At 38.7% G+C, this 23,095-nt stretch overlaps 1 protein-coding gene across 7 annotated transcripts in view; it reads left to right on the forward strand.

Annotated features, from left to right (window-relative positions):
• The window catches only part of PATJ (PATJ crumbs cell polarity complex component), a 145,582-nt gene that overhangs the window by 15,994 nt on the left and 106,493 nt on the right, over positions 1 to 23,095 (forward strand). For 5 of the 7 annotated variants that reach the window (XM_084528545.1, XM_084528543.1, XM_084528549.1 and 2 more), the window contains exons 10-18: positions 1,220 to 1,322; positions 3,113 to 3,201; positions 4,285 to 4,423; positions 4,730 to 4,864; positions 10,721 to 10,797; positions 13,558 to 13,614; positions 15,039 to 15,173; positions 17,641 to 17,805; positions 19,529 to 19,657. In XM_084528545.1, coding sequence (XP_084384671.1) covers positions 1,220 to 1,322; positions 3,113 to 3,201; positions 4,285 to 4,423; positions 4,730 to 4,864; positions 10,721 to 10,797; positions 13,558 to 13,614; positions 15,039 to 15,173; positions 17,641 to 17,805; positions 19,529 to 19,657 — 1,029 coding nt within the window. The remainder of the gene's footprint in view (positions 1 to 1,219; positions 1,323 to 3,112; positions 3,202 to 4,284; positions 4,424 to 4,729; positions 4,865 to 10,720; positions 10,798 to 13,557; positions 13,615 to 15,038; positions 15,174 to 17,640; positions 17,806 to 19,528; positions 19,658 to 23,095) is intronic. The other 2 variants (XM_084528547.1, XM_084528548.1) reach the window with 2 other exon arrangements.

The following is a 23,095-nucleotide window of genomic DNA, read 5'->3' on the forward strand; positions in this document are numbered from 1 at the left end:
TTTCCTCTTTGGTATCACCAGTGTCTTTGGGGTGGCCTGTTTGAATGCTGTCCTGCAGTTTTGATTTTTCACTTGACTTAAGCCAGCTCTGGAAGGGGTTTTCTCCATACCCTTCTCTACTGTAAGACTGAATCGCATTTTAATTGTAGGTAGTGCCTCCTAGGGTATTTTGGTAGCTGCAGTAAGCAGAGTGTTCAGAGAACGGATCATGTTATGTGCTTCTCTCTTTGAGTATTGTTTGTTATGAGAAGTCTTCTCATCAGTTCAACAACAAAGCATTTACAAATTAATATTCTCCTCAGTTAGGTCTTAAAACTAATTTTCAGTGAATGCAAATGAATAATTTGCTTTTCATTTCCTTTAGGTAGTTGGAGGCTTCTAGTGCTCTTTGCAGTTTGGTGGTGTTCAAATTGGAGTAAGATCAAATCAAACTTGTTAAACTGATGTGTGCAAGATTGACTTCTGGTATGGTTTTGTGGTTTAGGAAGTAGCATAAAAACCACGAATAAGCTCAGGCACCGACGTGGTCTCACTTATTTGCACTTTAGGCAACTGCTGCTGCAGTAGAGATGTGACTGCTGCGTATACTCGTGAATTCCTTCGTGTCAGGGCATCAAACCTGTCTCTGCTTTGAGATCCCTTTCCTGTTGCCCCTCGCTTCCTCAGTAGGCAACGACAAGGAGAGATGAGCATCACTTTTTCTGGCAGGAACATGTGATGTGATAAGGCTGTGGATTTATACCCCTTTTCTGGCTTCTTAACTGTCCAGCAGGAGCAGCGTGAGCAAGTGGCTTCATGACACTGTTTATCTGGACTAACACATGAAAGGGAGAGGTGAAATTAAGAGGGCACTCAGGTTCTGTTGTCTTTTGGGATTGGCTGGAAAGTGTGTTGTTACCAAGTGGCAGTGGAATCCAAGGGGAAATGGCCCCTGAGCAGTCTAATAAAAACGTTTGTTTTCAACGAAATGTGAATATGATACCTCTGACAGTTAACGTGGAGAAAATAGTAGCCAAGAATTTTGAAAGCAATTGATGACTTTGGATGACACCATGTTTTCATAAAATCTCAGATGCATCTCCTTTGCAAATGTGATCCCTTCTGAAAGGGGAAAATTGAAATCACTGCTTACTTACAAAGATCTGAACCTGCAGTATTGTAGTGGTACCAAGAAATGATGAGAGATGTATATTTTAATTGTCTTGTGTTTTATTTCTAGGATAATGCCAACCTTTTTGAGACCTATGATGTTGAACTTATAAAAAAGAATGGGCAAAGCCTGGGAATAACAATTGTTGGATATGCTGGCACATGCGATTTGGGTGAGTTCTGAGGGATTTAGTCAAGTCTGGGACAGAGGCTTTTCAAATACTCTTCATTCACTACAGGGGAAATGGAGAGCACTTCTTTGAAACAGTATAACCTACAAACTGATGATTTTTGAAGAACTAAGTGCAAAGTGAAATTGACCCACAGAATGTTTTTAAAGAGCTGCAATTACATTATAAAATGATTCTCACTTGATGACCGGACTGTGAATTTTACATACTTGTGCTGTTACTGTGCAAGACATTAAACTGTACCAGGTTGCTCTTGCACATACAGACGCTAACATAGTCAGGTTCCTGCCTACACTGTTCCTTTTTTTGCCCTGTGGTACATAACATAATTCAGGTGCAACATTTTAAGAAGAGTATCAAAACCGCTGTATCACGTGTCCCTGGTTTGCATCCAGTTTCATATGGCATCGTTACAAAATAGCTCAATGTGCATTTTCATTTATTTAATGAATTGTAGGTGCTAGAATGGAAATGATCAATCAGATTAAATAGTCCATCCCTCTGCCAGGCAGATGCAGAGAACCTCAGATGTGTGTGATGTGTATGCCGCCTTCACAAGGTGATTTACCTCTCTGGTGGATGACTGCTCCGGTCTCTAAACCCAGGGAACAGATGAAAATACCTGTGCTAGGATATAGGAACATGGAATTATTTTTCTTTTTTTGTAAATCCACTTTAAATTAGAGCTGTTTACTCATCTTTCACTTACTGGTTCCACAAATGATAGTATCTTCAGAATTGACTCACTGAATATCTGGTTTAACACGAAGGGGTGTTGCTTTTTCTTCCTTCCCCTTCCTCATGGGACTCAAGAAAGTATCCTGGGAATGTGACACAGCTGGGGTTGCATTGCTGCCCTTGTAATTCCCAGGAGATCCTGTTGGCTTGCCACTCAGGAATCACGGTGTGGTGAGCACTGGGAAGTGGGTCAGGGAGGTGCATGTGTGAGGCAAAGAGAAAAGGTGGCCTTGAAGCACCAGCAGAGGAGCTTCCTGAGCATGGACAAACCATGCTGGGCAGGTGTCTGCGTGTTTAGTGTTCCCAAAAGGATGGAAGAAGTGTCAAGATTCACTAGGATTAAACATCACTGTTATTTGTTTGCGGGTAGGGAGGGGAGTGGTGGTGCTGGTGGTGGAGGGGAAGGGTTACTGTTTCAACTGATGATTGTTTTAACTGTTTGTTTGTTTGTTTTTAATTTCCTACTTAGAATTAATAATCAAACTTCAAACATGACAAAGGACAGCTTTTCTGACTGCCATGTTTCTCTCTTTTTTTTTTTTTTTTTTTTAATCTTTTTTCATTAAGATTTAAAGGACTAAATTCTTTAGCTAGAAGAGGATGCTTGAAGTCTTGATCAAAGTACTTAAGCACATACTTTTAGCTTAGGTAGTCCTGTTGAAGTCAAATGCAGCATGGAATTCAGGTGATCGTGGCTTAAAGCCTTGTAGGCACAAGGGTGAATCCATGGAGGAGGTGGCCTTTTGTGAACCCCTTTAAAGAAAAATTACTGAGGTCAATGTATTATAGGTGCTGGTACCAGTGCTGTTTTTTTTTTTCTATCAGAGATCCTCAGTTATTCTGTATCAAGCTGTTTAAAGTAGTAATGTGCAAATGTCAGTCTTTGCAGGATCATAACTGTGGATGAAAGTGTGTGAAAAATGCTGGAAGTAAAAAATATATATAATAATAATAATAATAATAATAATAATAATTAGAAAAGAAACAGATTAGCTTAGTGACTTGTTTCTCTTCTTCATTTCCACCCCCAACAGAACCTTCAGGGATTTTTGTGAAAAATATAATTCCTGGTAGTGCTGCTGACCACAACGGCCAAATTCACGTTCACGACAAAATTGTTGCGGTAAGTAATTGGTGCTGTAAATGTTCTGCTTATGTATTGTGGAACTGATAGTTCAGTACATGTCTCAGTAGTAGAAAAACAACTTAGTAAAGACTTTCTAATACTAACTAAACTTTCTCTGCTTTGTGGAGGACAGAATTTGGTAATTCATATTTGTTTAGGTAGAACAGATGAAAGATCTTGAAGAGTTCTATTTGAATTATTACAGAAATGAGTCGCTTTTTTTTGGTTATGGTTAAAATACTGTTTTTTCTCTTCAACAAAGTATTAAATAGCAGTTAACTATGAAAGAGGCAAGCATTTGGATTAAAATGTTTGAGTGGAGAATCTTGGCTTTTGGCCTAAAGTAAAGAAGAGAAGCATTAGCTTCTATTGAATTCAGTGGGACTTGAGGGTGGTTAAGATTTTGCAAGATGTGGCAGACTGTTTATGGTCCTTAATTAGAGTGTAGCATAGTGTGGATACAATCAAAATATTAATAGTCACAATTTAGGTTTCAAAACCCAAGCTTTATATGTAGAAAAATTAAAAACCTTTGAATAGGAATGAATTGAATAATGGCCAATTTTGCATTCACAGTACAAACAGGAATGAACTGCACCATCTTTTTGTTTTAAGAAATAATATAGAGAGATAAATTAAAAAGTAATTAAAAATCATGTGTGCTGGGCTGGACCTTCCAAAGTCAGCTTTTCCTTTATGACAACAAAATTTGATAAACCTTCTGCTTTTATCTGCAGTTTTTCAGGAGAAACCCCTATTGATGTATGATCTAATGGAGTGGGTAAACAGAGTGTTTTGGGTGTAAATTAAAAGATCTGAATTAAAGAATTAGCCTATTCACTTTTTTACTTTTCTAATGTCGGCATGTGAACACAGAAGAAATTACTGTTGTTATCTTTTAAAATGTATTTTGAAAGTTTTGTCTGATTATTGAAATGTAACTGATTTTAATAAGATTGTTTTGCAAATACTAACGTCTTGGGTGTGAATAGCCTTATAACTCCTGCACAAAATGTGGACGTTACTTATGGTGTATGGTACAGCATAGGAATGTAACCTGGTTACTGTTATATGATTTAGGTTGATGGAGTTAATATACAGGATTATACCAACCAAGAAGTGGTGGAGGCGTTGCGTAACACAGGACAGGTCGTACGCCTTACCTTACTCAGAAGGAAACCTTCTTCTACCATTTCTTCAGAAAGATGTTCAGGTAAAGGTAATTCTAATTTTTTTCCCCACCCCTTCCATTTTTCAGTAATAAATTTTATTTTCTGCTCCATTGACAGTGACCTGATTTAATAATTAGGGCTAGATCTCACGTGATCCTGGATTTCATAAGGGCACTCTGTAGAAGATGACACTTCAGGAGGAATGAGAGAGAAACGAGGGCTTCTGGAAAACTGTGTGCCAAACTCCTGCGTAGCCAAAACAAACAAACAAAAAGCAGTTAATGAGGTGGTGTTACTACTTCCTATATTTTGCAGCATCTGTCTGATTTATTTTTTCCCATCTATTTTCACAGTGCAGCCAACTGTTCCAGTCATAGTATCCCCTGGAGCTGTAGGGACTGAAACTAGTGTGGACAGTAAGAATGAGGAAATCCAAAAACAGAAGGATAATTTTCAGACTGAAAAGAAGCAGAGCCTGCATACATCAGGTGGATAGAATATCTTGCAGCATCTCTTCTGATTCTTTGGAATTGCCTTTAATCCAGTGTGTATTTCTATACATGTACAAGATTACATGCGGTGGCATTGCAGCCCTTTCAATACTCTGGAATGAATCTCATCAGCTCTGCAGAGCTGACTTCCTCCAGTTCACCAATTCTTTCTATCCCTCATCCCTCTCTGCTGACATGAGGTGTTCTGCCTGCAATTTTCTGTAATCCTCCTCTGCTGTCAGGTCCCTGAACCAAACTGCAAAGTGAACAGCATGACGATGAAGCATTTCTCCTTCTGCCACAAGTCAGAATCAGCTTCTACCCTCTTGGGAATTCACATTTGCTTTGTGATTCAGTGTTGCCTCAGTCGTATCTTCCTTCCAGCCCTTGCAGGTCTTAGGCTTTCACCTCTGCAGTCTTTTCAAAATATTCTTTCGTTTTCCCGTACATCATCCCTGATGCCTACTTGCTCCTTGTTCCGGCACTGCTGCAACTTGATCAGAACCCACCTCCTGAGCTCCTTGACCTGGCCTCTTGCTGGCTGCAGCTCAGGTCACAGGATCTTCTCTCAGAAGATTTGACTGAGTAGGGCTTGCCGAAGGACTGCAGCAGCAGGGACGGGGAATCACATCTTGTGACATCTCTGTTTTTAAGTCATTTTCCACGCGGAGCATCAGTCTCAACCATGTACCAAGTGCAATGCCTTGCTCCTTTTTGCTTATCCTGCTTGTAGTGCTGCTGGTCGCTGATATTTCCTGGAGTGCTGGAGAAGCAGAAAGCATAGCACAGCTTCTGTCCATCTCCTGTGAGATTTCCCACTTGGCAGTGAGCCTCTTCTTGCTGTCTGCTACTTCTGAGACCCAACTGATTTATCTGGTAGTACCGATACTGCTGAGTACTGCCTCCTCCCGTCCTACTGTTGGAAACTAGAGTTCAGACTCTAGATGTGCAATTTCTGGCTTGCTTGTCCTGAGCTTTGTAGCTGAACTGGGAAGTTTTTGACTACGTACCTATGTAGGAGGACGAGAATCTCTGGTCTGGCAAAGGCACAATAAAACCTGATGGCTGGAGTTGGAGGCCGGATGGGTGTTGAAATTAGGCGTGCGTTTTTAGCAGTAAAAGGCAGTTGGGCATAGCAACAGATCACAAAGGCATGGCTTGCTTTGGTTTTTAGCTGACTTGGGAATCAAGGCTGGAGGTCTTTCCAGAAGGCACGCTTCAAATCCTCTACAGATTTCTGGCCTCATCTACAGGAACTTCTGGGTGAATTTCTACAGCTTGTGTTGAAGTCAGCATAAATTATCCTTATGCCTTGTTTCTTAGATATGTAGATGCAATAGAGGAGTCTAAATTATGGCTGTCAATGAATAACAATTTTGCTATGACTGTGTAAGATCTGTCAGTATTAAAGACAACCTGGAAATGAGAGAAATGTTAGCAGTTCCTATGCTCCATTCTGTTTTACTTTTCTGTCCAAGCCTTATAACCAGACATCCTTTGTTGTGACTTCTGCATGTTCCCAGAAATAGGAAGCCAAAACAGAGGTGACTGAGTAGCTAAGATTTAAGGTTATCAAAGCATTGTTTTAGCAGTTGGAGTGGAAAAGCATATATTGATTTGTATTTACACTGGAGGAAAAAGTTAAGGACTTAGAAGTAGGATGTATTTAGGGGCAGAAGAGCCAGGAGGACTTGGGCTCGCTATGCCAGAGACTAGAAGAGGAACACACACTGTCCTGTGTCATTTACCCAGTCCTTTTTTTTTTCTCCAAACACAGTGGAACTTTCTGTGCATAAAGTCTTTTCTTTTTCTACTGGAGTGAGTAGTATCTCTGCACTCAGTTCCTGATGGCTTGTGGTTGGGTTATCTTGTGTCACAGGCAGCAGATGTCTGCCCCGATGCAAAGAGAACTTTTGGAGGAATTTGTTACCTAATACCTCATGCTGTGCAAATACGGTCTATCAGTGCCAGGATCAGTTTACATGGGGAACTGAAATTGCTTTTACCTGGCTTAGAGCTAACAAACTCTCTTAGTCTCAAGGTACATTATCTAGATATGCCTTAGTGGTCTCTGTGCTCCGAACAGTCAGCTTGTATCCAAGTGTATTTCTGAGCCATTTCCACAATATATCCAGACTTACAGATACAGATCCATTGCCTCTCCATAAATTCTCCAAACCCCATAATTTCTAAAGGAATTTGTAACCAAGTTATACGTGTATGCGTGGCGCCCCCTCATTTCTAACCTTGTGCCAACCTCGTAATCCCTTTTCTTGGAGCACTCTGGAGTATGGTGCAGATGCACCCGGCTCTGGCAAATACTTTGCAGCCTGGAATTCCTAGCTCCTGGCTGGGCCCGTGCTGATTGCTTGCAGAAGCAGCGTGGTGTATGTGCACTGCGTTACCCAGTGCATCACGCAGCAAGGCTACTACAGATTTCTCTGTTCTCCTGTGTGTCCGAGCTCCACTTACCCTGGGTAATACAGCTTAAGGTGTTCATATGTGGAGTGTGTTTTGGGATACCAACATTTAAATGCTGCAGATATTGTTTGTTTGCAGCTGGATATTGCCCTTGATACCATCTGGTAGTGCTGGTCCTCCTTGGACCTACAGGATATGAAGTGGGCATGGTTTTCAAACCGAGTAAGGAATCAGTGGCCTTCAATGAAACAACAAGCAAGTATCATTGTTTGATTAAACTGATTTTTCATAGGGGAAAAACCCCTTAAAGTTACAAAGCACTGCAAAAGCTTTTTGCAGCTATAAAATAGGTGTGTGTATATATCTTTGTTAAAAGGTTGAAACACTTAGTTGCAAATTTTATTCATACTGAAATACGATGTATAAGATTTCACCTCCAAGTAGAATTTAGTGGCCAAGTTTAAATTCCAAAGATAGGTGCTTATTTTGGACATGGTGATGGACACTTCATTATAATGGTGCTAAAGTAAATACTGCTAATTTAAGGCTCTGACTAAACTCTGGAAATGCTTTTAAAAAGTTTAATGCAAAAGGTATGTTTTATAAAAATATGTATTACTTCCTTTTAAGCCCAGTTGTTTGAAATTCTTATTAAATTGTGTTTCCTGGAGAGGTATTAAATACTAATTCTGGCCAGGCAAAACCATGATTAAACAGTGCTGTTACAAAGGCAACATGGTTTAGGATGCAATGTGCATGAGGCCTGAAACTTTCTGCTAGCAGACTACAGGCAATTAACTTAACAGCTGCATCTGCAAGACTGCAGACTGGGCAGAACTGCTTCCCTTTGCCTTGCAGCAGTACTCAAAAACCCGAAGATATGATGATGCTAGCCAGGAGCTTAAAGATGTCTGGAGAAAAACATCCAGCAGCAGGGAAGATAAAGGTGATGCATTACTGAAGGGTGGTAGAGCACAGGACACACCCTTGTGAGTTCGTGAAATTTGGAAGAGATTGTAAGAAGAAAGCATTCCAGTTTTGAAGATGCCAGCAATTTTGACCAGGAAAGATGATTTTTACAATACACTTACGTTTTATTCTTGACACTATCTAACAAGAAGGGAAAAACTGTATGGAAGTGCAGGCAGAGGGACAGGACTGTAATTATATGTTGAAGTTGTTGCAAATGAAAGCTGTCTCTGGGAAGCGTTTTAATTTCTGAAGCCTTATACATTCCAGAAGAGGTACATATCTCAGGTCATGAGAAATCCAGCTGGATGAGAGACTGAAAAAGCAACTTCCTACGAACTGCCATGTGGAAAAAGCTGTTTGGGGGGAAAAAGGAGCATTTGAAGTGACTTGGGTGATACCATTGAAATTAAATATATCTAATCCAAGGCCCTTCATCCAACCTTCCACGGTTCTGAGGAAGTTACAAGCAAAGACTTCAGAGGGTGTTAGAAAGGAAGAAAGGGGGCAACTTCAAATGGGGACGTGCATCAACAGCTGCTCTGAACAACCCGTGGATTCTGGTATCATGTTCAAGAAGTGACAGAGAAATCTGTATTCAGCCAACTGAACACAGCTTTCAGTTGTTGAACTGAACTGTGAGCCTGACCCTAAGGTTCGTTACTCCTGGTGAACCTGAAAATCCACATCTGACTACACAGGGGACTGCAGGTGCTTAGGTGCTGTGTGTCCATGGGATAGCTTTGTAAGAGCAGCAAAAGAAATCAATGAATTTTTGTCCGTATGCATTTTTGCAAATAGAAGGAGTAGAAAGGTGTGCTGGTGCTCTGTCTTTGCTACAGTTGGGAAGTAAAGATAGTGATCAGCCTGCGCTTGATAACAGCTCACAAAGATGACTTCCCTTTAGAAACTTCAATTAAATTCAAACGGAGGAAAAAGCCTCAAGTCACAGCCCAGAATTTCAGGACAGCTTGGCTTTTCCTTTTTAAAGAAGATAATTTATTTCAAAGAGAACTGTGGTCTGTATTTAAAAGCCCAAGTTTTTATTATTGGTGGGGTTTGGTTTTGATGACAGCAAATAGTTACTTGAATTGCTGGAGAAACCTTGGATATCTGAATCTCCTTGAGCCTTATGTTTAAAGGTGCCCTGGATATTTCCAAGAGAAATCTGACTTGTTAGGCTCTTTGCAAAGTAGTTTCTCGGTGCAGATCAGACAGAATTTGCCTATCTGGCATGACAGAAAGTGATGGAAGAGATATAATTATGTTGTATAAGTTAACTTAAATCCTTATTTTTAATGAGTGGAAAACTTCAAAGTTATAAAATGATGTAATGAGGATCCTATTGCAAAGCTCACGTGTTTTATCTTTGCAATCTGTGAAGGTGTTGAAAGCAAAGGCAGTTAGGCATGCCGTTTGTCTTGGCTTTTCCTCGTAGGTAGGCTCTGAGCTTCTTGGTGTCTTCAAAATCCCCCCCAAGGTATTTTGCTTGCTAGTTTGTGCGCAAAATGTGAGGTGGTGATTTACATCCGAAATTTCAGAGTGACATCGGCAGTACCGAGTGGTCTGTGCCTCGTCTAGACATCTGACAAACTATTGCAGCCACTCGGGGGGGGGGAAAGAAAAAAAAAAAAGTCAGTTTTCAGTAATTCAGACCCCAGTTGCTGCTGCTGTGGCTGCTAGATGGAATTTGTTTTAAAGTTTGATTCTTACCAGTTAAACATTGCTTCAGCGTGGAACTTTATATGTGTGCTGAGCTTCTGGCTGAGGTCAAACGCAGGGCAGCCAGTCATTTTCTGCTGTCTAGCTCTGTCAAATTGTCTTACATGAATGTAATACTGCCTTGGTTGCATAAGTAAGAAAGCTGAAAAGATATAAATGTCAAGATAGCCAAGTTCCCACGGAAGACTGGTTTGGAACTGGAGCTTATATTAAAGCTCATGTTACTTACTGGCCTAATTAAACTAGACATACCTGCCAAATGCATAAATAAAGTGTATGACTGCATTGTGCTTACGCAGCTCCTTGATACCAGCAATATCTTGTCAGGTGTTTTGCTTCTTAAGGGGCTTCGTTTTGGTGGGAGATAATGCTCCCTTGGAGTGGCAAGCGGTTTTATAGCAACAAATTATGCAGTTGTGTGAAATTTATTTTGCAGCCTGAAAGAATGATTTATTTACAGTACTATATGGTACAGAACTCACATCTCATCAACACAAGCATCACCTCTTCTGCCACTCAGTTGAATAAATCACACTTTAGCACTAGCTGACATTTTGCATTGTTTTCCTAAGAGCGTCGTTTTTGATTTGCACTGATAGACTCAGCTTAATGCAATTTCCTTTTTGTGATTATTCCCTGTAATCTTTTATTTACACTGAATTTTTATTGAAGTATTTAGAAGCAAATGTACTTCTGAATGTAAAATGTGCTTGTAAATTTAATACTTGCTTTCATATTTAGGAAGAGTCCCATTTCCTCCAGCATATGAGCTGAAATCCAAGTGGGAAAACCTGCTGGGACCTGAATATGAAGTTATGGTATGTTATCTTTCAATGAACTACACTCATGTATGTGTTGTTTTTTGTGTTTTTTCTTTTTTTATTTTTTTTTTAATTACACATCTGTGAGCTTATCATTACAGGCTGTTTATAGAACAGCTCAGTGTTTGGAACAGATCAGTAACATCAAATTTTGCTTCCATTAACATCAAGGCTGAAATACAGAAATTGTATAATTAATATATTTTAAAAACCTGTTTATATGGCTACTATTGTTATATAGAAACTAGACAGAAACAGAGGTATAAAAAAATCAGCTGTCCTTCTAAATCTACATCACAGCAGCCACTTAAATCACAAAAATAACACATCTTTTCATTTATGATCTGTTTGTTTTATTGTGCACTGGGAAAAAATGGCTCAGAGTAGAGCTCCCATGTTTCATGAAGAATCTTACGATTTTATTAGAAGAATGAAAGAATGATTTTCAAACATACTGGGAAAATAACAAGTAATTCAAGGTAGTGTAACTTTATGGTGCCAGTGCCTATTAGATATTTCTTCACCTCGTATTAAATGATTGCCAAGCAAAAGATTATTTTGATGAACTGTCATAAGGAGTTGACTGAAATTGTAATTCAGTACTGCTTTTCAGGGCTGTGTTAGCCAGGGAGTGCAGATAAAAGTCTCCAGCCAATGCTCTTTCTGAAGCCTTAAGGAATTCTCACTGCCACCACCAAAATGCCCTGTTTGTCTTTGCATTGCTTGTCCAATTGATTTAGAGACACTTATATTTACTACTCGGAGTAGCCATCATTCCAATTGCTCGCTGGAAGATTTAAAGTAGCTTTAAGAATTGTCTTGAGAAACTTGCTTCTCTTCTTTCCATTAGCACTCCTTTAACATCTGAAGTTTGTATAAGATTATGTACATGATGTAATAAATCTGTTTGGCTGCCCACTTCAGTTGCTTGATATTCCCATCCTTGCATTTCAGGAGTCTGATATTTCTTCCCTTAGCACTATCGCGCTTCCCGCAGAGGACGAAAACCTGCTTAGTGTGTGAAACTGCCTGATCCTAATTCTTCTTGAGCTGCCGCCAGTGGGATGGCAGGAGTGAGAATCATAGCATCATTTCTGTTGGAAAAGGCCCTGTAGCTCAAGTCCAGCTATCACCCAAACACTGCCAAGTCCGTGGTGACACCGTGGCCCTGAGGGCCACCTCCATGCCCCTCTTAAATCCCTCCAGGGTCTGTGGCTCTACCACTTCCCTGGGCAGCCAGTTCCAGCCCCCAACCACCCTGTCTGTGAAGAAATGCTTGCTAATATCCACTCTGGACCTCCCCTGGCATGAGTTGAGGCCGTTTAGTGTTAATAGTTGTTAAAATGTTAATAGTTGGGCCTGTTAAATAATAGAAGGAAACTGTTATGGCAGCCTGGTTGGAAAGTCGGTTTTGGGTTCTTCCGGGTTTTGTTATCTGAGCCTCCCTCAGGTCGTGCTTGGCTGTGTTTGTAGCAGCGTTTAGCTTGAGTTCAGCCTGCTCAGCCTCTGTTCACACTGCTTCGCCCCTACACTCAGCTCCCTGAACCTCCCCTGAAGGTGACCGCAAGTTGGAGTCCTTCCCCCCACTATTCCCGAGCTGTTTGACAAGAGGATTTAGTGTCACTCGCGGCCTCTGTGTTTCCGATCCTCTGTGGCACCAACTCAGGGAACGAAACTGAGATCCTGCTGAAGTGGAAGGAGACCCTAGGAGCCCGTGTGGGGATTTATGGCTGTGTGGTATCTATTGCCAAGTACCTAACCGTGAGGAGCCAAGCGGAGGAGTTATCAGTCATAGATTCATTTAGTTACCACTGAACGGACACCAAATGGATTCTGTCTTTTGGGAAAAACACCCTCAATACTGGAAAACAGGATGCTGGGAGCCTTATATAAAGTTAAGCTGAAAGAAAAAGCAGAGAGGTAACATTGCTTTGTAGATACTTTGTTAAACTAGAAACTTCAAAAGGAGCCTGAAGGAAAACAGTTACCTGATTTTTGCAAGGTTATTTATGTTTCCAATTCTAACAAGTGTAGCAATCCTCCCAGACATGCTCAATTTCAGTATCCAAAGCTCCAACCTTGGGCCCTGGATCACTATAGATTTCATCTCACTACAATTAACATTTGAATAAATAACCCTCTAAGGTTACAGATAAATTCTGTTAAGGAAGAACATTGCAAGAAAATTGGTGGTAAACGTTATGGTTATTTTATTCAAATAAATAAACTAAAGGTATACTGAAGGGATTTCTTGTCCGAGTTCTAAATGATCCGTTTTCCATTCAAATTTGGTAATTAAAATAATGTATTTCAAGCCATGTTAGAAACATGCTGCAAGAGATTGTGGTTTAGTCTAGATGGTAGATGGCTGTTCTGTAGCCTGAAGTAATAACAATTTAAGCTATCGTACTTTTCAAATTCTGATTGGCGAGTTGCTGTGCGTATTTGTGTCAAACATAATGGCATTTTGTGCTTATACAGGATTACTGGACTTGACCAAAATCATCGTTCAGACTTCAAGAATAGGATAATGTTAGGGTCTGCTAATAGTGCATAATCACAACACTCCTAAATGTAAATGTTGTGCATCTAAAACATTTTTCTGACACTCTTTTTAAATTATTTTGCAACAATATGACTTTGTTTAAATATAGCTTTTTTGTTGTTGTTGTTGTTGTTTTTTGGTCCAGAACTGACAATTCTGGTAATGTCTTTATTGTCCTGCTGTTGAAAACTGTTATGCTGTACAATTTTTAGGTTGTGAATGTGGATATGCCCATTACGGATGACTCAGAGCTCCAGAAGTACTCAAAGGTATGACTTGCATGATTTCCTTCATGGCAGAATAATTCCAGGAGGGCATGATTCAAAATTCAAGATTTGTGTATTTCAGAAATTTTGAGAGGTTCCAGCTTTCTGTCAGTCTTGCTTTTCCAAAAGAGGCCGTCCACGTCCTGCTTATTTCTGGACCAGTCCAAAACTTTTTCATAGTATGGGCAAATGCACCTTAAAAAAAAGAAAAATGCACCTTAAAACAAACAAACAAACGAAAACAAGAAAAAAAAAGAAAAAAGAAAAAAGGTGAAGCTTAAGGAAAGGTATAAAAAGGATGTACACATGTAAGACTCAAATTGTCAGGTACTTAATTGTATTAAAATTGAGTTATGGAATAATTGTTGAAAGTCACTACAGGATGGAGCAGAGGTTGAAACTCTGCTAACAGTGTTGTGGTCTTGCTGAGGGATTTGCCATAATGATCCTGTCTTGTGGTGGGGCATCCTTTAGTTGGAATGGTCAGAGCTGAAATTAATTTCTGTCTTCTGAAACTTTTGATAAATGTTCCTGATACGTATGTTAATGTTGTGCAAAACAAATTTTTGTAAGTGATCTATTTGTATGCTCGTGGGGATGTCTTAGTGAGGAAAGGCCACAAGCACATAATCAAGCAATGGTTGTGAGGAAATGCTAAGGATCAATGGCTTACTCCTTTGACTTGAATATTCAAAATAAACTGGGGAAACCAAAGGAGAGTGAGTGTTTCAACTTCGGGAATAAAAAGTCAGAAAATTGCCAACCTGAAAAATCAGATAACTACTGATTATCTTTACCTCCTCTCCCCAAATTGCCATGATTCCTGCTGTCTTTTCTGGATAAGGCATCACTTTTATGCTAGTCTTCCTAATACAAAGACACTCATGATTGGAGGCTTCCTGGAGGGGGGGAAACAACCTGAGAAAAGGCTAACACAAAGTGATTGATTTTTACATTGCAGAAATAAGGATGCCAGTACTGTTAGATGTTTGCAGGGGGCTCTTCATGGGTACTTTTTCTACCTCCAAAGTAGTGCAGATCCTCAAGGAACAAGGCAGCTGGTCCTGTTATTATTGACCTAGTATAAAGTGGTGATGATGGAATTTCTGTCAGCTTTGTTGAAACTTACCTTTTGGGTAGGATAGACTTTAGGTGGTACTCGTCTTCCCTACATTTTTTTCAGTATGCTAACATTATTTCAGAGTACAGTGCAAATTGCCTTTTCCCCCAAAGGACTGACAGGTTGTTTTGACTTGTGCAAATGGTTTACAAAGAGAAACGATAGACCCTTGTGCTATAACACAGATGAGGTCAATTGAAGATTTAATCATCCCACTGGGTGTTTTGTTTCATTTGGTGAGCTGTTGACTCTCAAATGTGTTTACATTATGGTAGATACAGATGCATATTGCCTCATTTTTTGACAGCTATTACCCATCCACACTTTGAGATTAGGAGTTGAGCTTGACACGTTTGATGGGCATCATTACATCTCATCAATTGCTTCAGATGGCCCTGCTGCAACACTTGGTCTTCTGCAACTGGAGGATGAACTTCTAGAGGTAAAAACAAAACAAAAAAAAAAACACTAATATATTCTTTAATCTTTCTTTAAAAGACTCGTATTAATTTTTAGTTTGTCTGCAGCGTGTGCAGTAGTTAAATTAAAGAGTTGATTGTGGAAGCAGCTAGAGCAGAGCTTTGGAGGTCTCACAGTTGTTTTCTTCAGTATTTCATTCCTCTTTTATGGACAGAACGGTGACTTCCTCTGACCTCTTAGTGACTTCGTGCTTTTTTCTGAAGTGTTCAATATGATTATCAGGAGTCATAAGGGTAGAGAGAATGTATTGAATATACTTGTATCTGTGATCCCTCAGCCTTTTGAGCAATTTAGCATTAGCTTTTGCACTCTGCATGGTGGGTAATCTTTCTTAATATTTGTCACTTCTAAAAAATTTACAGCAGTCTCAGAAAGAATGATTCCTGTTAAGCATTATAACTTAGTGGTTGAGTGTTGAAAGACAGTCGTGTTCGAGGTAGTATATCGGTTTGTTTAAATATGTATAAAGAGGGATTGGGACACCTTTGAAGTTATCAGAATCAGGCTGGACCCATCAGCTCAGGAAAAATAGGCAATTAATAGTATTAAAAATATATTATCTGTTTTGTGTGTGTATGTATAACTGTCAACACCTCAGCCTGCAGATAGTAATTAACATTTCCTGTTGAACACTGTCTCTTAGTGGAATGTTTTGAATTTGAGTTTTTTTAGTGGATGCAAAGAACATTTAATTGACATCAGTGGGAACAGAATTAGGCCTTCTGAAAGATTAATTTGGTAGCTGCACCGCTCTATTGCCTTTACTTGTTGTTCACCATTTAACATCAAAAATTTATACTGATATAAGACCTAAAACATTTTTTTCAGTTATCACTTAATGGAGGAAATCTTGATTCCTGAAGGAAGGGATTAATGGAATGCTGAAAGTGTTGTTTAAATTTCTTGGCCACTAAACAAAAAATTGTATACTAAAAGCAATATGCTAAAGAGTGCTATAGAGTAACTTAGGGAACAGTAATTGTATAGATTTTAAACAATTCTACTTATTACTGTGTGTTTACAATTAAGTTCACAGATATGTTCAGACCTAGTGAGCATACTTTTTTTTTTCTACTCTGTAGCTGGAAAAAAAATAACCAACAAAATAAAAATGTGCTCCAGGGCTAAAGCTATGTATGCCAGGTTTAGCCCAGAGTGTGTTTTTGCAGCCAAGTTATAAATCCCTTTAAGTATGGGTTTGCAATGGAAAAAGTGACAGCCACATTCCCCAAACAAGCAGCTCTACCTGGGCCTGATACAGTCGGGATTAAAATGTGATCAGTACAGGAATTTTCTTTAATATGCAGAGGGTTGAATGCTGATTATTTTTAATGATGTGTTTGAATTATGATAGAAAGCATGGTATTTTTTTTTTTATTTTTTTTTTCTCTAGTTTAAACTAATTTCATTGTGTTCTTTTTTAGGAGTAAATTGCTTCCTTGTGTCCCAGTTTTGTTAGTTGAAATTTCACTGACTCCTATTTGATAATGCAAGTAACTACAGGGCTGTGGTAACTGAATGGGGTATTTGGCACCTTGTGTGTTTAGAGGCTTATTTCTGGCAGCTTGAAAAGAAGAAATGGGAGTCCCCAAGTCTGCTTGGGAGTGCACAGTAGCTCTTCTCCATCAATCACAATATGCTGAGAAATGCTGGTAACTTTCCACCACACTGCCACTCTCAATGCATTAAAAAATCCTTACGCGTAGATACTTCTGTTTAAATAATTAACTAATGGATTAGCCTGATAGCTCAGCAGTTGCTGCAATTCTTACAGGAAAAAAATGTGGCAGTTCATCTTACCATGTTGGAGACGAGCTACACTTTGAATTTTCTCCTTAGCTGGCTTTTAGGAGGAGAGAAACTCTATGTTTCTCAGCAGTATAAGCTACATTTACACTGTAAAAAGTAGGAAGAAAAGATGGGGAAAAAAAAGAAAATGATGTCTAAAGTGAGATTGCAGTGTGGTCTTGCACAAAACTGAGCCCATCTAAAACATAGGGAGATCTGTGGTTTCTTGGAAATTTGGAAAATAGAATTTTTCTTTTTAAAGTCCAACAAATGAGCCTAATGCTAAAAAGAAAAAAAGAAAAAAAAGCCCATCAGAGAAGCAGGTGAATATGAAATAACAATGCCAGGAAAGCTTTGGAGTAGAAAAAGTGGTGAGCAGAAGAGTTGTAGGAAGCTGAAGAGAGCAGAGATGTGATGTAGCAGAAGTCACAAGATCTTGCAGATGAAGTTCAACATTTATAATAATGCATGTGTACTTAAGAAGCATGTGTTAATAAAACTATGCAAGCTTTGCTGGAATCCCTTGGTAAAAGTAGATTTTCATATGCAGTTGGGAAAGACAAATAGACAAAAATAATAAAAGAATCTGGTTGACATCCTTTTAAATAACTTAGTGTGGATGTGTTTTGCCTCCTGTGCAGGTAAATGGAGTTCAGCTGTATGGAAGGTCACGCCGCGAGGCCATCACTTTTCTGAAAGAAGTGCCACCTCCTTTTACGATGGTTTGCTGTCGGCGACTTTTTGATGATGGCAGTGAGTCTCTTTTGGATGAACCCGTTGTGGAAGTTTCACCTCCAGAACAAAAGGTAGACTTCTCACATCATTCAGTTAGGTATAAGGACAACAACTTTTGCCTTGGGAACGTGCATGTTTCTGAGAGACAGAGTTTTCTTTTGTTGTTTGATCCAGACTTCTCAGCAGTCTTAACATTTCTTAAAATATATTTGTAGTTATACAAGTCGTTTTTGTATTCAGTTGTCATGTACAGCTAAGCAAACGTAGCTACCTTTGGGCTTCTAAGTGACTTTGGGCTTGTAAGTGGCTGCTGGTGTTTCATTGAAAGATGGTTCATGTTTGCAGCAGTGTTACTTTTACTGCAGTTTATACAGGTTGGTCATGAGAAACTTCGTTGTACTATAAATACAAGGTAGGTAAATCACCAAGCTAGCATGCTGACTGTGTACATCCCATTCATCATTCTTACACCTAATAGGTGAGTGAGAGCTTTGAATTACACTAAATCACATCCTTGCCCCCATTAGCTGATTACTTCCATGTTCTGAGTAGGTTTTTTATAGAACTGGAAAAATATTAAGTTTAGTGTTTCTTTCCATTGCAGAAGCCTTAAAGTCTCAAACTAGAGCTTGATGCTTGTAACGGTCGTTCCTATTTATAAAATGTATTTACACCTTGATTTTTCATCTTCTCTGATGTAATCTCCTGTAAGCTAGGATTTCTGGGAGGAGAGTTAAACATGAAATATGGACGTCTCATGGAAGAGTAGGGTGCACAGTATCATGCCTTTTTGTAAAAGGCCCTTTGTGTTGCAAATGCAACTTGATCCAGTGTGGTTTTTTGATCCTGCGTTTTAGAGAACATTTTCTATGTGTAGACTGTCAGTTGCCTATCTTTGCCATAAGGCAATACAGGATGAACGGAGGTCACGTTTTCCATAGAGTAGTTTCACAATATTTCTGCTTTCTTTTGACAAAATAACAAGATGGAGCGTGTGTGTGAGGGGAAAATCCTTCCTTTTGCATCATAGTAGTGCTCTGTGTGCTAGACATATCTGTCCAAAGAAATGAAATTAAATGTGTGAAGTTACAGTTGTAACATTTTTTCTTGTGACATCATACATTGATAGTTTGTAAAGATTGTATTGGTAAACTATCATGTAGGTTAGAACATGCATTTTAAGTTAGACAAAAAAAGATGCCTTTTTGGAAGATGTGTTTATGAAGCTGTTCTGAACAGTTAAATTGCATAACTATGCCTCTTTCACAATTTTTTGATGAGGTGTAAAAGAAAGAAACTGTTTTGTTTGGGGGGGGGGGGAAGATAGCACTTACAGTTACAATTTTAGAGATTGTTGTCTACATATTTAATGCCACAAGTGTCTGAACATCTCTCTAATATCTGGTCTTTCCATAAGCTGACTGTGACTGGTTAAATCTTTTATGCTAAGACATTTATTTTTCCTTTATGCATCTAATGGGACAGCTGAGGTTCATCAACATGTAACAGGTTAGTAATGTTGCTATGACTAATTTGTCTAATACGTAGGTGTTCATGTGCCAGGTTGGGCTGCAGTGCTCAGAACACATAGGCATAGGAGCAAGGGAGTATACAAGGCAGCAAGTTGGAGAAGGTACCGCTATCTAAAACTGGATTTGGTGTTCAAAGAAGTTGTAATTCAGTAAAAGGTCATATTTTAGGGCATGTATTCCCCATTAATAATAACCAAACTTTTAATAGTGCTTGTAAAGGACTCCAAAGCATAGTATTTGAACTAGAGTTTTTATTTTTCAGGTGAAACCTGAGGAAGACGTTAATCCTGAAGAAGAAGAAGGGGAATTAGCATTATGGTCTCCTGATGTGAAGGTTATTGAACTAGAGAAAGACAAAAATGGCTTAGGATTCAGCATTTTAGACTATCAGGTATACTTTTTGTATCACTAAAGATTAAAAATTCCTTTGATCCTTTGTTTTATATGGTGCCTTAAAGTGTTTTGTGATGTTGATTATTGGGTCAAGTCATCACCTTGGAGCTTTGGCCTCGAAACTCTGTAGGGAAAAGTAATTTATTTCTAGGCCAACTCTATAAAGTATAGTGTGCAGCTTATTCAAAACTAGTCTGATTATTGACTGCGATAAAGTGCAAAATTTCTAATCAAACTCTGCCTCATAACTCTGAATTTAACGGCTAAATGTTGGGGGAGTTGATTTTCCTTGTTTGTTTTATTTTGTTTTAACTTAGAATGACTTCTCAGTTATGAGAGTGCAAGGAAACTTTCTTAGGTATTGCAACATCACTTTTTATGTACCATATTTAATCATTTTTTTTCTTTCTGCCCTTGCTGCCCCAGATCACTTTTATTTATAAATGCAATGCTAGTCTGCAGTCTGTGGTGCCGCTCAAGTCGTGGAAAGATTCACCATTTCAGGCATTGAATCAAGCCATAAAAGCAAAGCTATCTGATTTCAAAGGAGAGTTTATGAAGTTAAAGTTTTACCATGACTGCCCTTCACAGTCAAAAGGGAATGTCAGGGCTCACAGGTGAATTTGTGTCACAAACTTAAGTTTCTGTAAAATATAAATTTGCTTTAATGAATTGCTTTAATGTATTAGTATAATAGTGATCGAAGAACCTAATTAACAAAATTTTCAGTTATGCCTCCCTGCTTAAACTATTAAACTAGCATGCTGGAGATGAAGGTAGAATTTTCAGTATTAAAAAAACAAAACAAAACAAAACAAAAAAACCTTTCAGTAGCCATTTATAGCTTAAAAGTGATTTGTCCAAGAAGAAACACTTTTGTGCAGGTTATATGCTTAATTGTTAAATTCTTTAGAAATCAACAGAAAAGTGTTTAATTGGAGGAAAATTCTTCCATAGTTAATCCTTCTTTCCAAAATATTGGCTTCAATTGAATGTATAGAAACTCAAAATCTGAAATCAGAATGAAATGTTAATTTTTGTAGTCAACAGGCTATATTTTTTAACTTCTAACCATCATACTTGTAAGGAAATAAAACAGTTGGATCACTCTTCATAATAATATACACATCACATCTGAGTGCTGCCTTAACATTGTAGTTCAATAAAATGTATTCAACTGTTCTGCATAAATGTCAAGTGATATAAAATTCAATCATACTTTTGATACAATAGGACATGAATTGGGGGTGAATTAAAGTAAAAAATATCTGAAGTATTATGCAAAACCATTAATTCTATATTTTACCAGTGTGATTTAAGATTACTGAAAATAGATCCTGTTAGTCATTTTCACTGACACATGTTGTGTTACAGTGCCAGCTTTACTGTAGAGTTGCTAGGAGTCTTTACAGAGCAGTAATACACAGATTTGCTTTTAAGTTCTCATATAATCAGAATTAATGAAGGCTTTAATAACAGGCTTTTTATTTACTTATTCACAGATGCAAATACATGAGCAATGTTGTGATACTTTCTGCTAAATTTAAATATATTCTAATCAATTCTAAATGAGTGGTAAACCACTTAATCTCAGATCTTTATAATTTCAAGACAAGATATTTGTGCATAAAGTATGCTCTTTTGTTTGGGATTTGCCTCTTAGATCTTCTACACTTTTTATCATCTGCAGATTAATTTTTATATAGATATCTGTGGTTGTGTGTGCATTTATGTAAATATATCCATCATATTCTTGAGTGCAGGGCAAAGAAAACAAGTAATTGTCCGTGCTAGATTAGAGGGGAGGAAAAATTTGTGTGGTTACTGGGAGACTGTTCAGAATTGCTAAAGCAAGTTTGCTGAAAAGCACAAAATTACAGTGAAGTTTATAATTGTGGTTTAAAGGATCTGGATATCCAACTCTGGTTTTGACTCTTTTTTTTTTTTTTTTTTTTTAATTACCCTTTTAAAAAATAATGAAAGCTTTGAGCCATGTACTCTTTGTTTTGTGAAAAGAGATTCAAGGCTTCTAGTGGCAAGTACACTGTTTGCACTTATATCCACTGTTCATCTAAAAAAAATCATAGGATTACTCGATGAGCAAATCCAAGATGAATATGCACGTGGCTTAGCTTCATGCATCTCAAAGAGGTGCATCAGTGGCAAACCAACCCTTCTAGACTCCCATTAGTGTTGGTGGAGGCAGTGTTGGGAGGGAACGACTTTTTGAGAGGTGAGTCTGAGCAGAAGGGCTGTTCTTGGTGCTGAGGATTACACCCAAAGCAATTCTCTCTGTCCGTTACAGATGCTTAAGGAAACTTTGGTTTTAGGTACCCAGCTCAGAGGGGATGTGAATATTCTGGGTTGCACTACTGGTGTATACCAGCCCATTTCAGTCGCTGCTTGTGGGGGACTCGTGACTGTTATCTGCAGTATTTAAGAAGCCCTGAAGCCTGCTGCTCCTCCAGACATGCTTGTGCTGGGGTCTGCTCTGCCAATGAGCAAAGCCAGATGTGCTGCAGAAGTGGAAGAATGCTAATTAGACACTGGGCTGCTCAGGGTGCCCTGCAAGTATTTTACTACTAAATTCTCTGAAGCATTTTGAAGCACAAGGCTTTTCACCTTTCCATCTTAATTTTGATTATAGGATATGGCGTGGTGCTGAATGTTCTCCTAGTATATCATTAATGCCTTTTGTCATCTGTTTTCTCAAAACAGACATCATGCTTGGGGTAAAGGATATCGTGCTTCAGTTGTCTGAAACACTGCAATCCCCGTGTCATGCTCTGAACAAACAGTATTAATGAAAACTCTTAGCGGGGTAGAAGAGGCATCTGAGTACTTAGAAAACTGAGTGCTGAGATCGAGAAATTATTACTCTGGTATATGAATTTTTAATGGGCTGTCTTTCTAATAATGTTTCATCTATCAAACAAATGATAAGCATATCCCAAGTGGCTTACAGGATATTCCCAGAAATGCACAAGCATAATTCCAATGCCTATATATTTTAATGAACTAATTACAAATTAATTATACCAATTATGCTAAATCAATGGTATTGCTGCTTTGTCCTGTGTTTTCTTTTGTCCGTGTTGAGGGATTTAGGCGCTCAAAACAGAGCCTTCTCTGTTATTTATTTATTAATTAAGGCCGTCTTTGGAGGGCTGTTCAGGTGTTCCTAAAACTTTGGGATGCCGTTAGAGACCTAGAGTAGACATAGCCTTTTTGTCATGACAGGGTTGTATTTGTGGTGTTCAGCTTCACAGGATCACGTGTGTATAAAAAGATTTCCTTACCTTTTTGCCGAATGTCTGAATTTCTAAATACTTAGCAGGAAATGTTAAAATCTTTGAAACTGGCTCCTTGCTAGCGAGGCTAATACTTGCTGAGGGGGGAGGTAGATGGGAAGGGCTGATCTCAGGCTGTGTTTCTT

Source organism: Aythya ferina (assembly GCF_964211825.1).
Source record: "Aythya ferina genome assembly, chromosome: 8".
Taxonomy (NCBI): domain Eukaryota; kingdom Metazoa; phylum Chordata; class Aves; order Anseriformes; family Anatidae; genus Aythya; species Aythya ferina.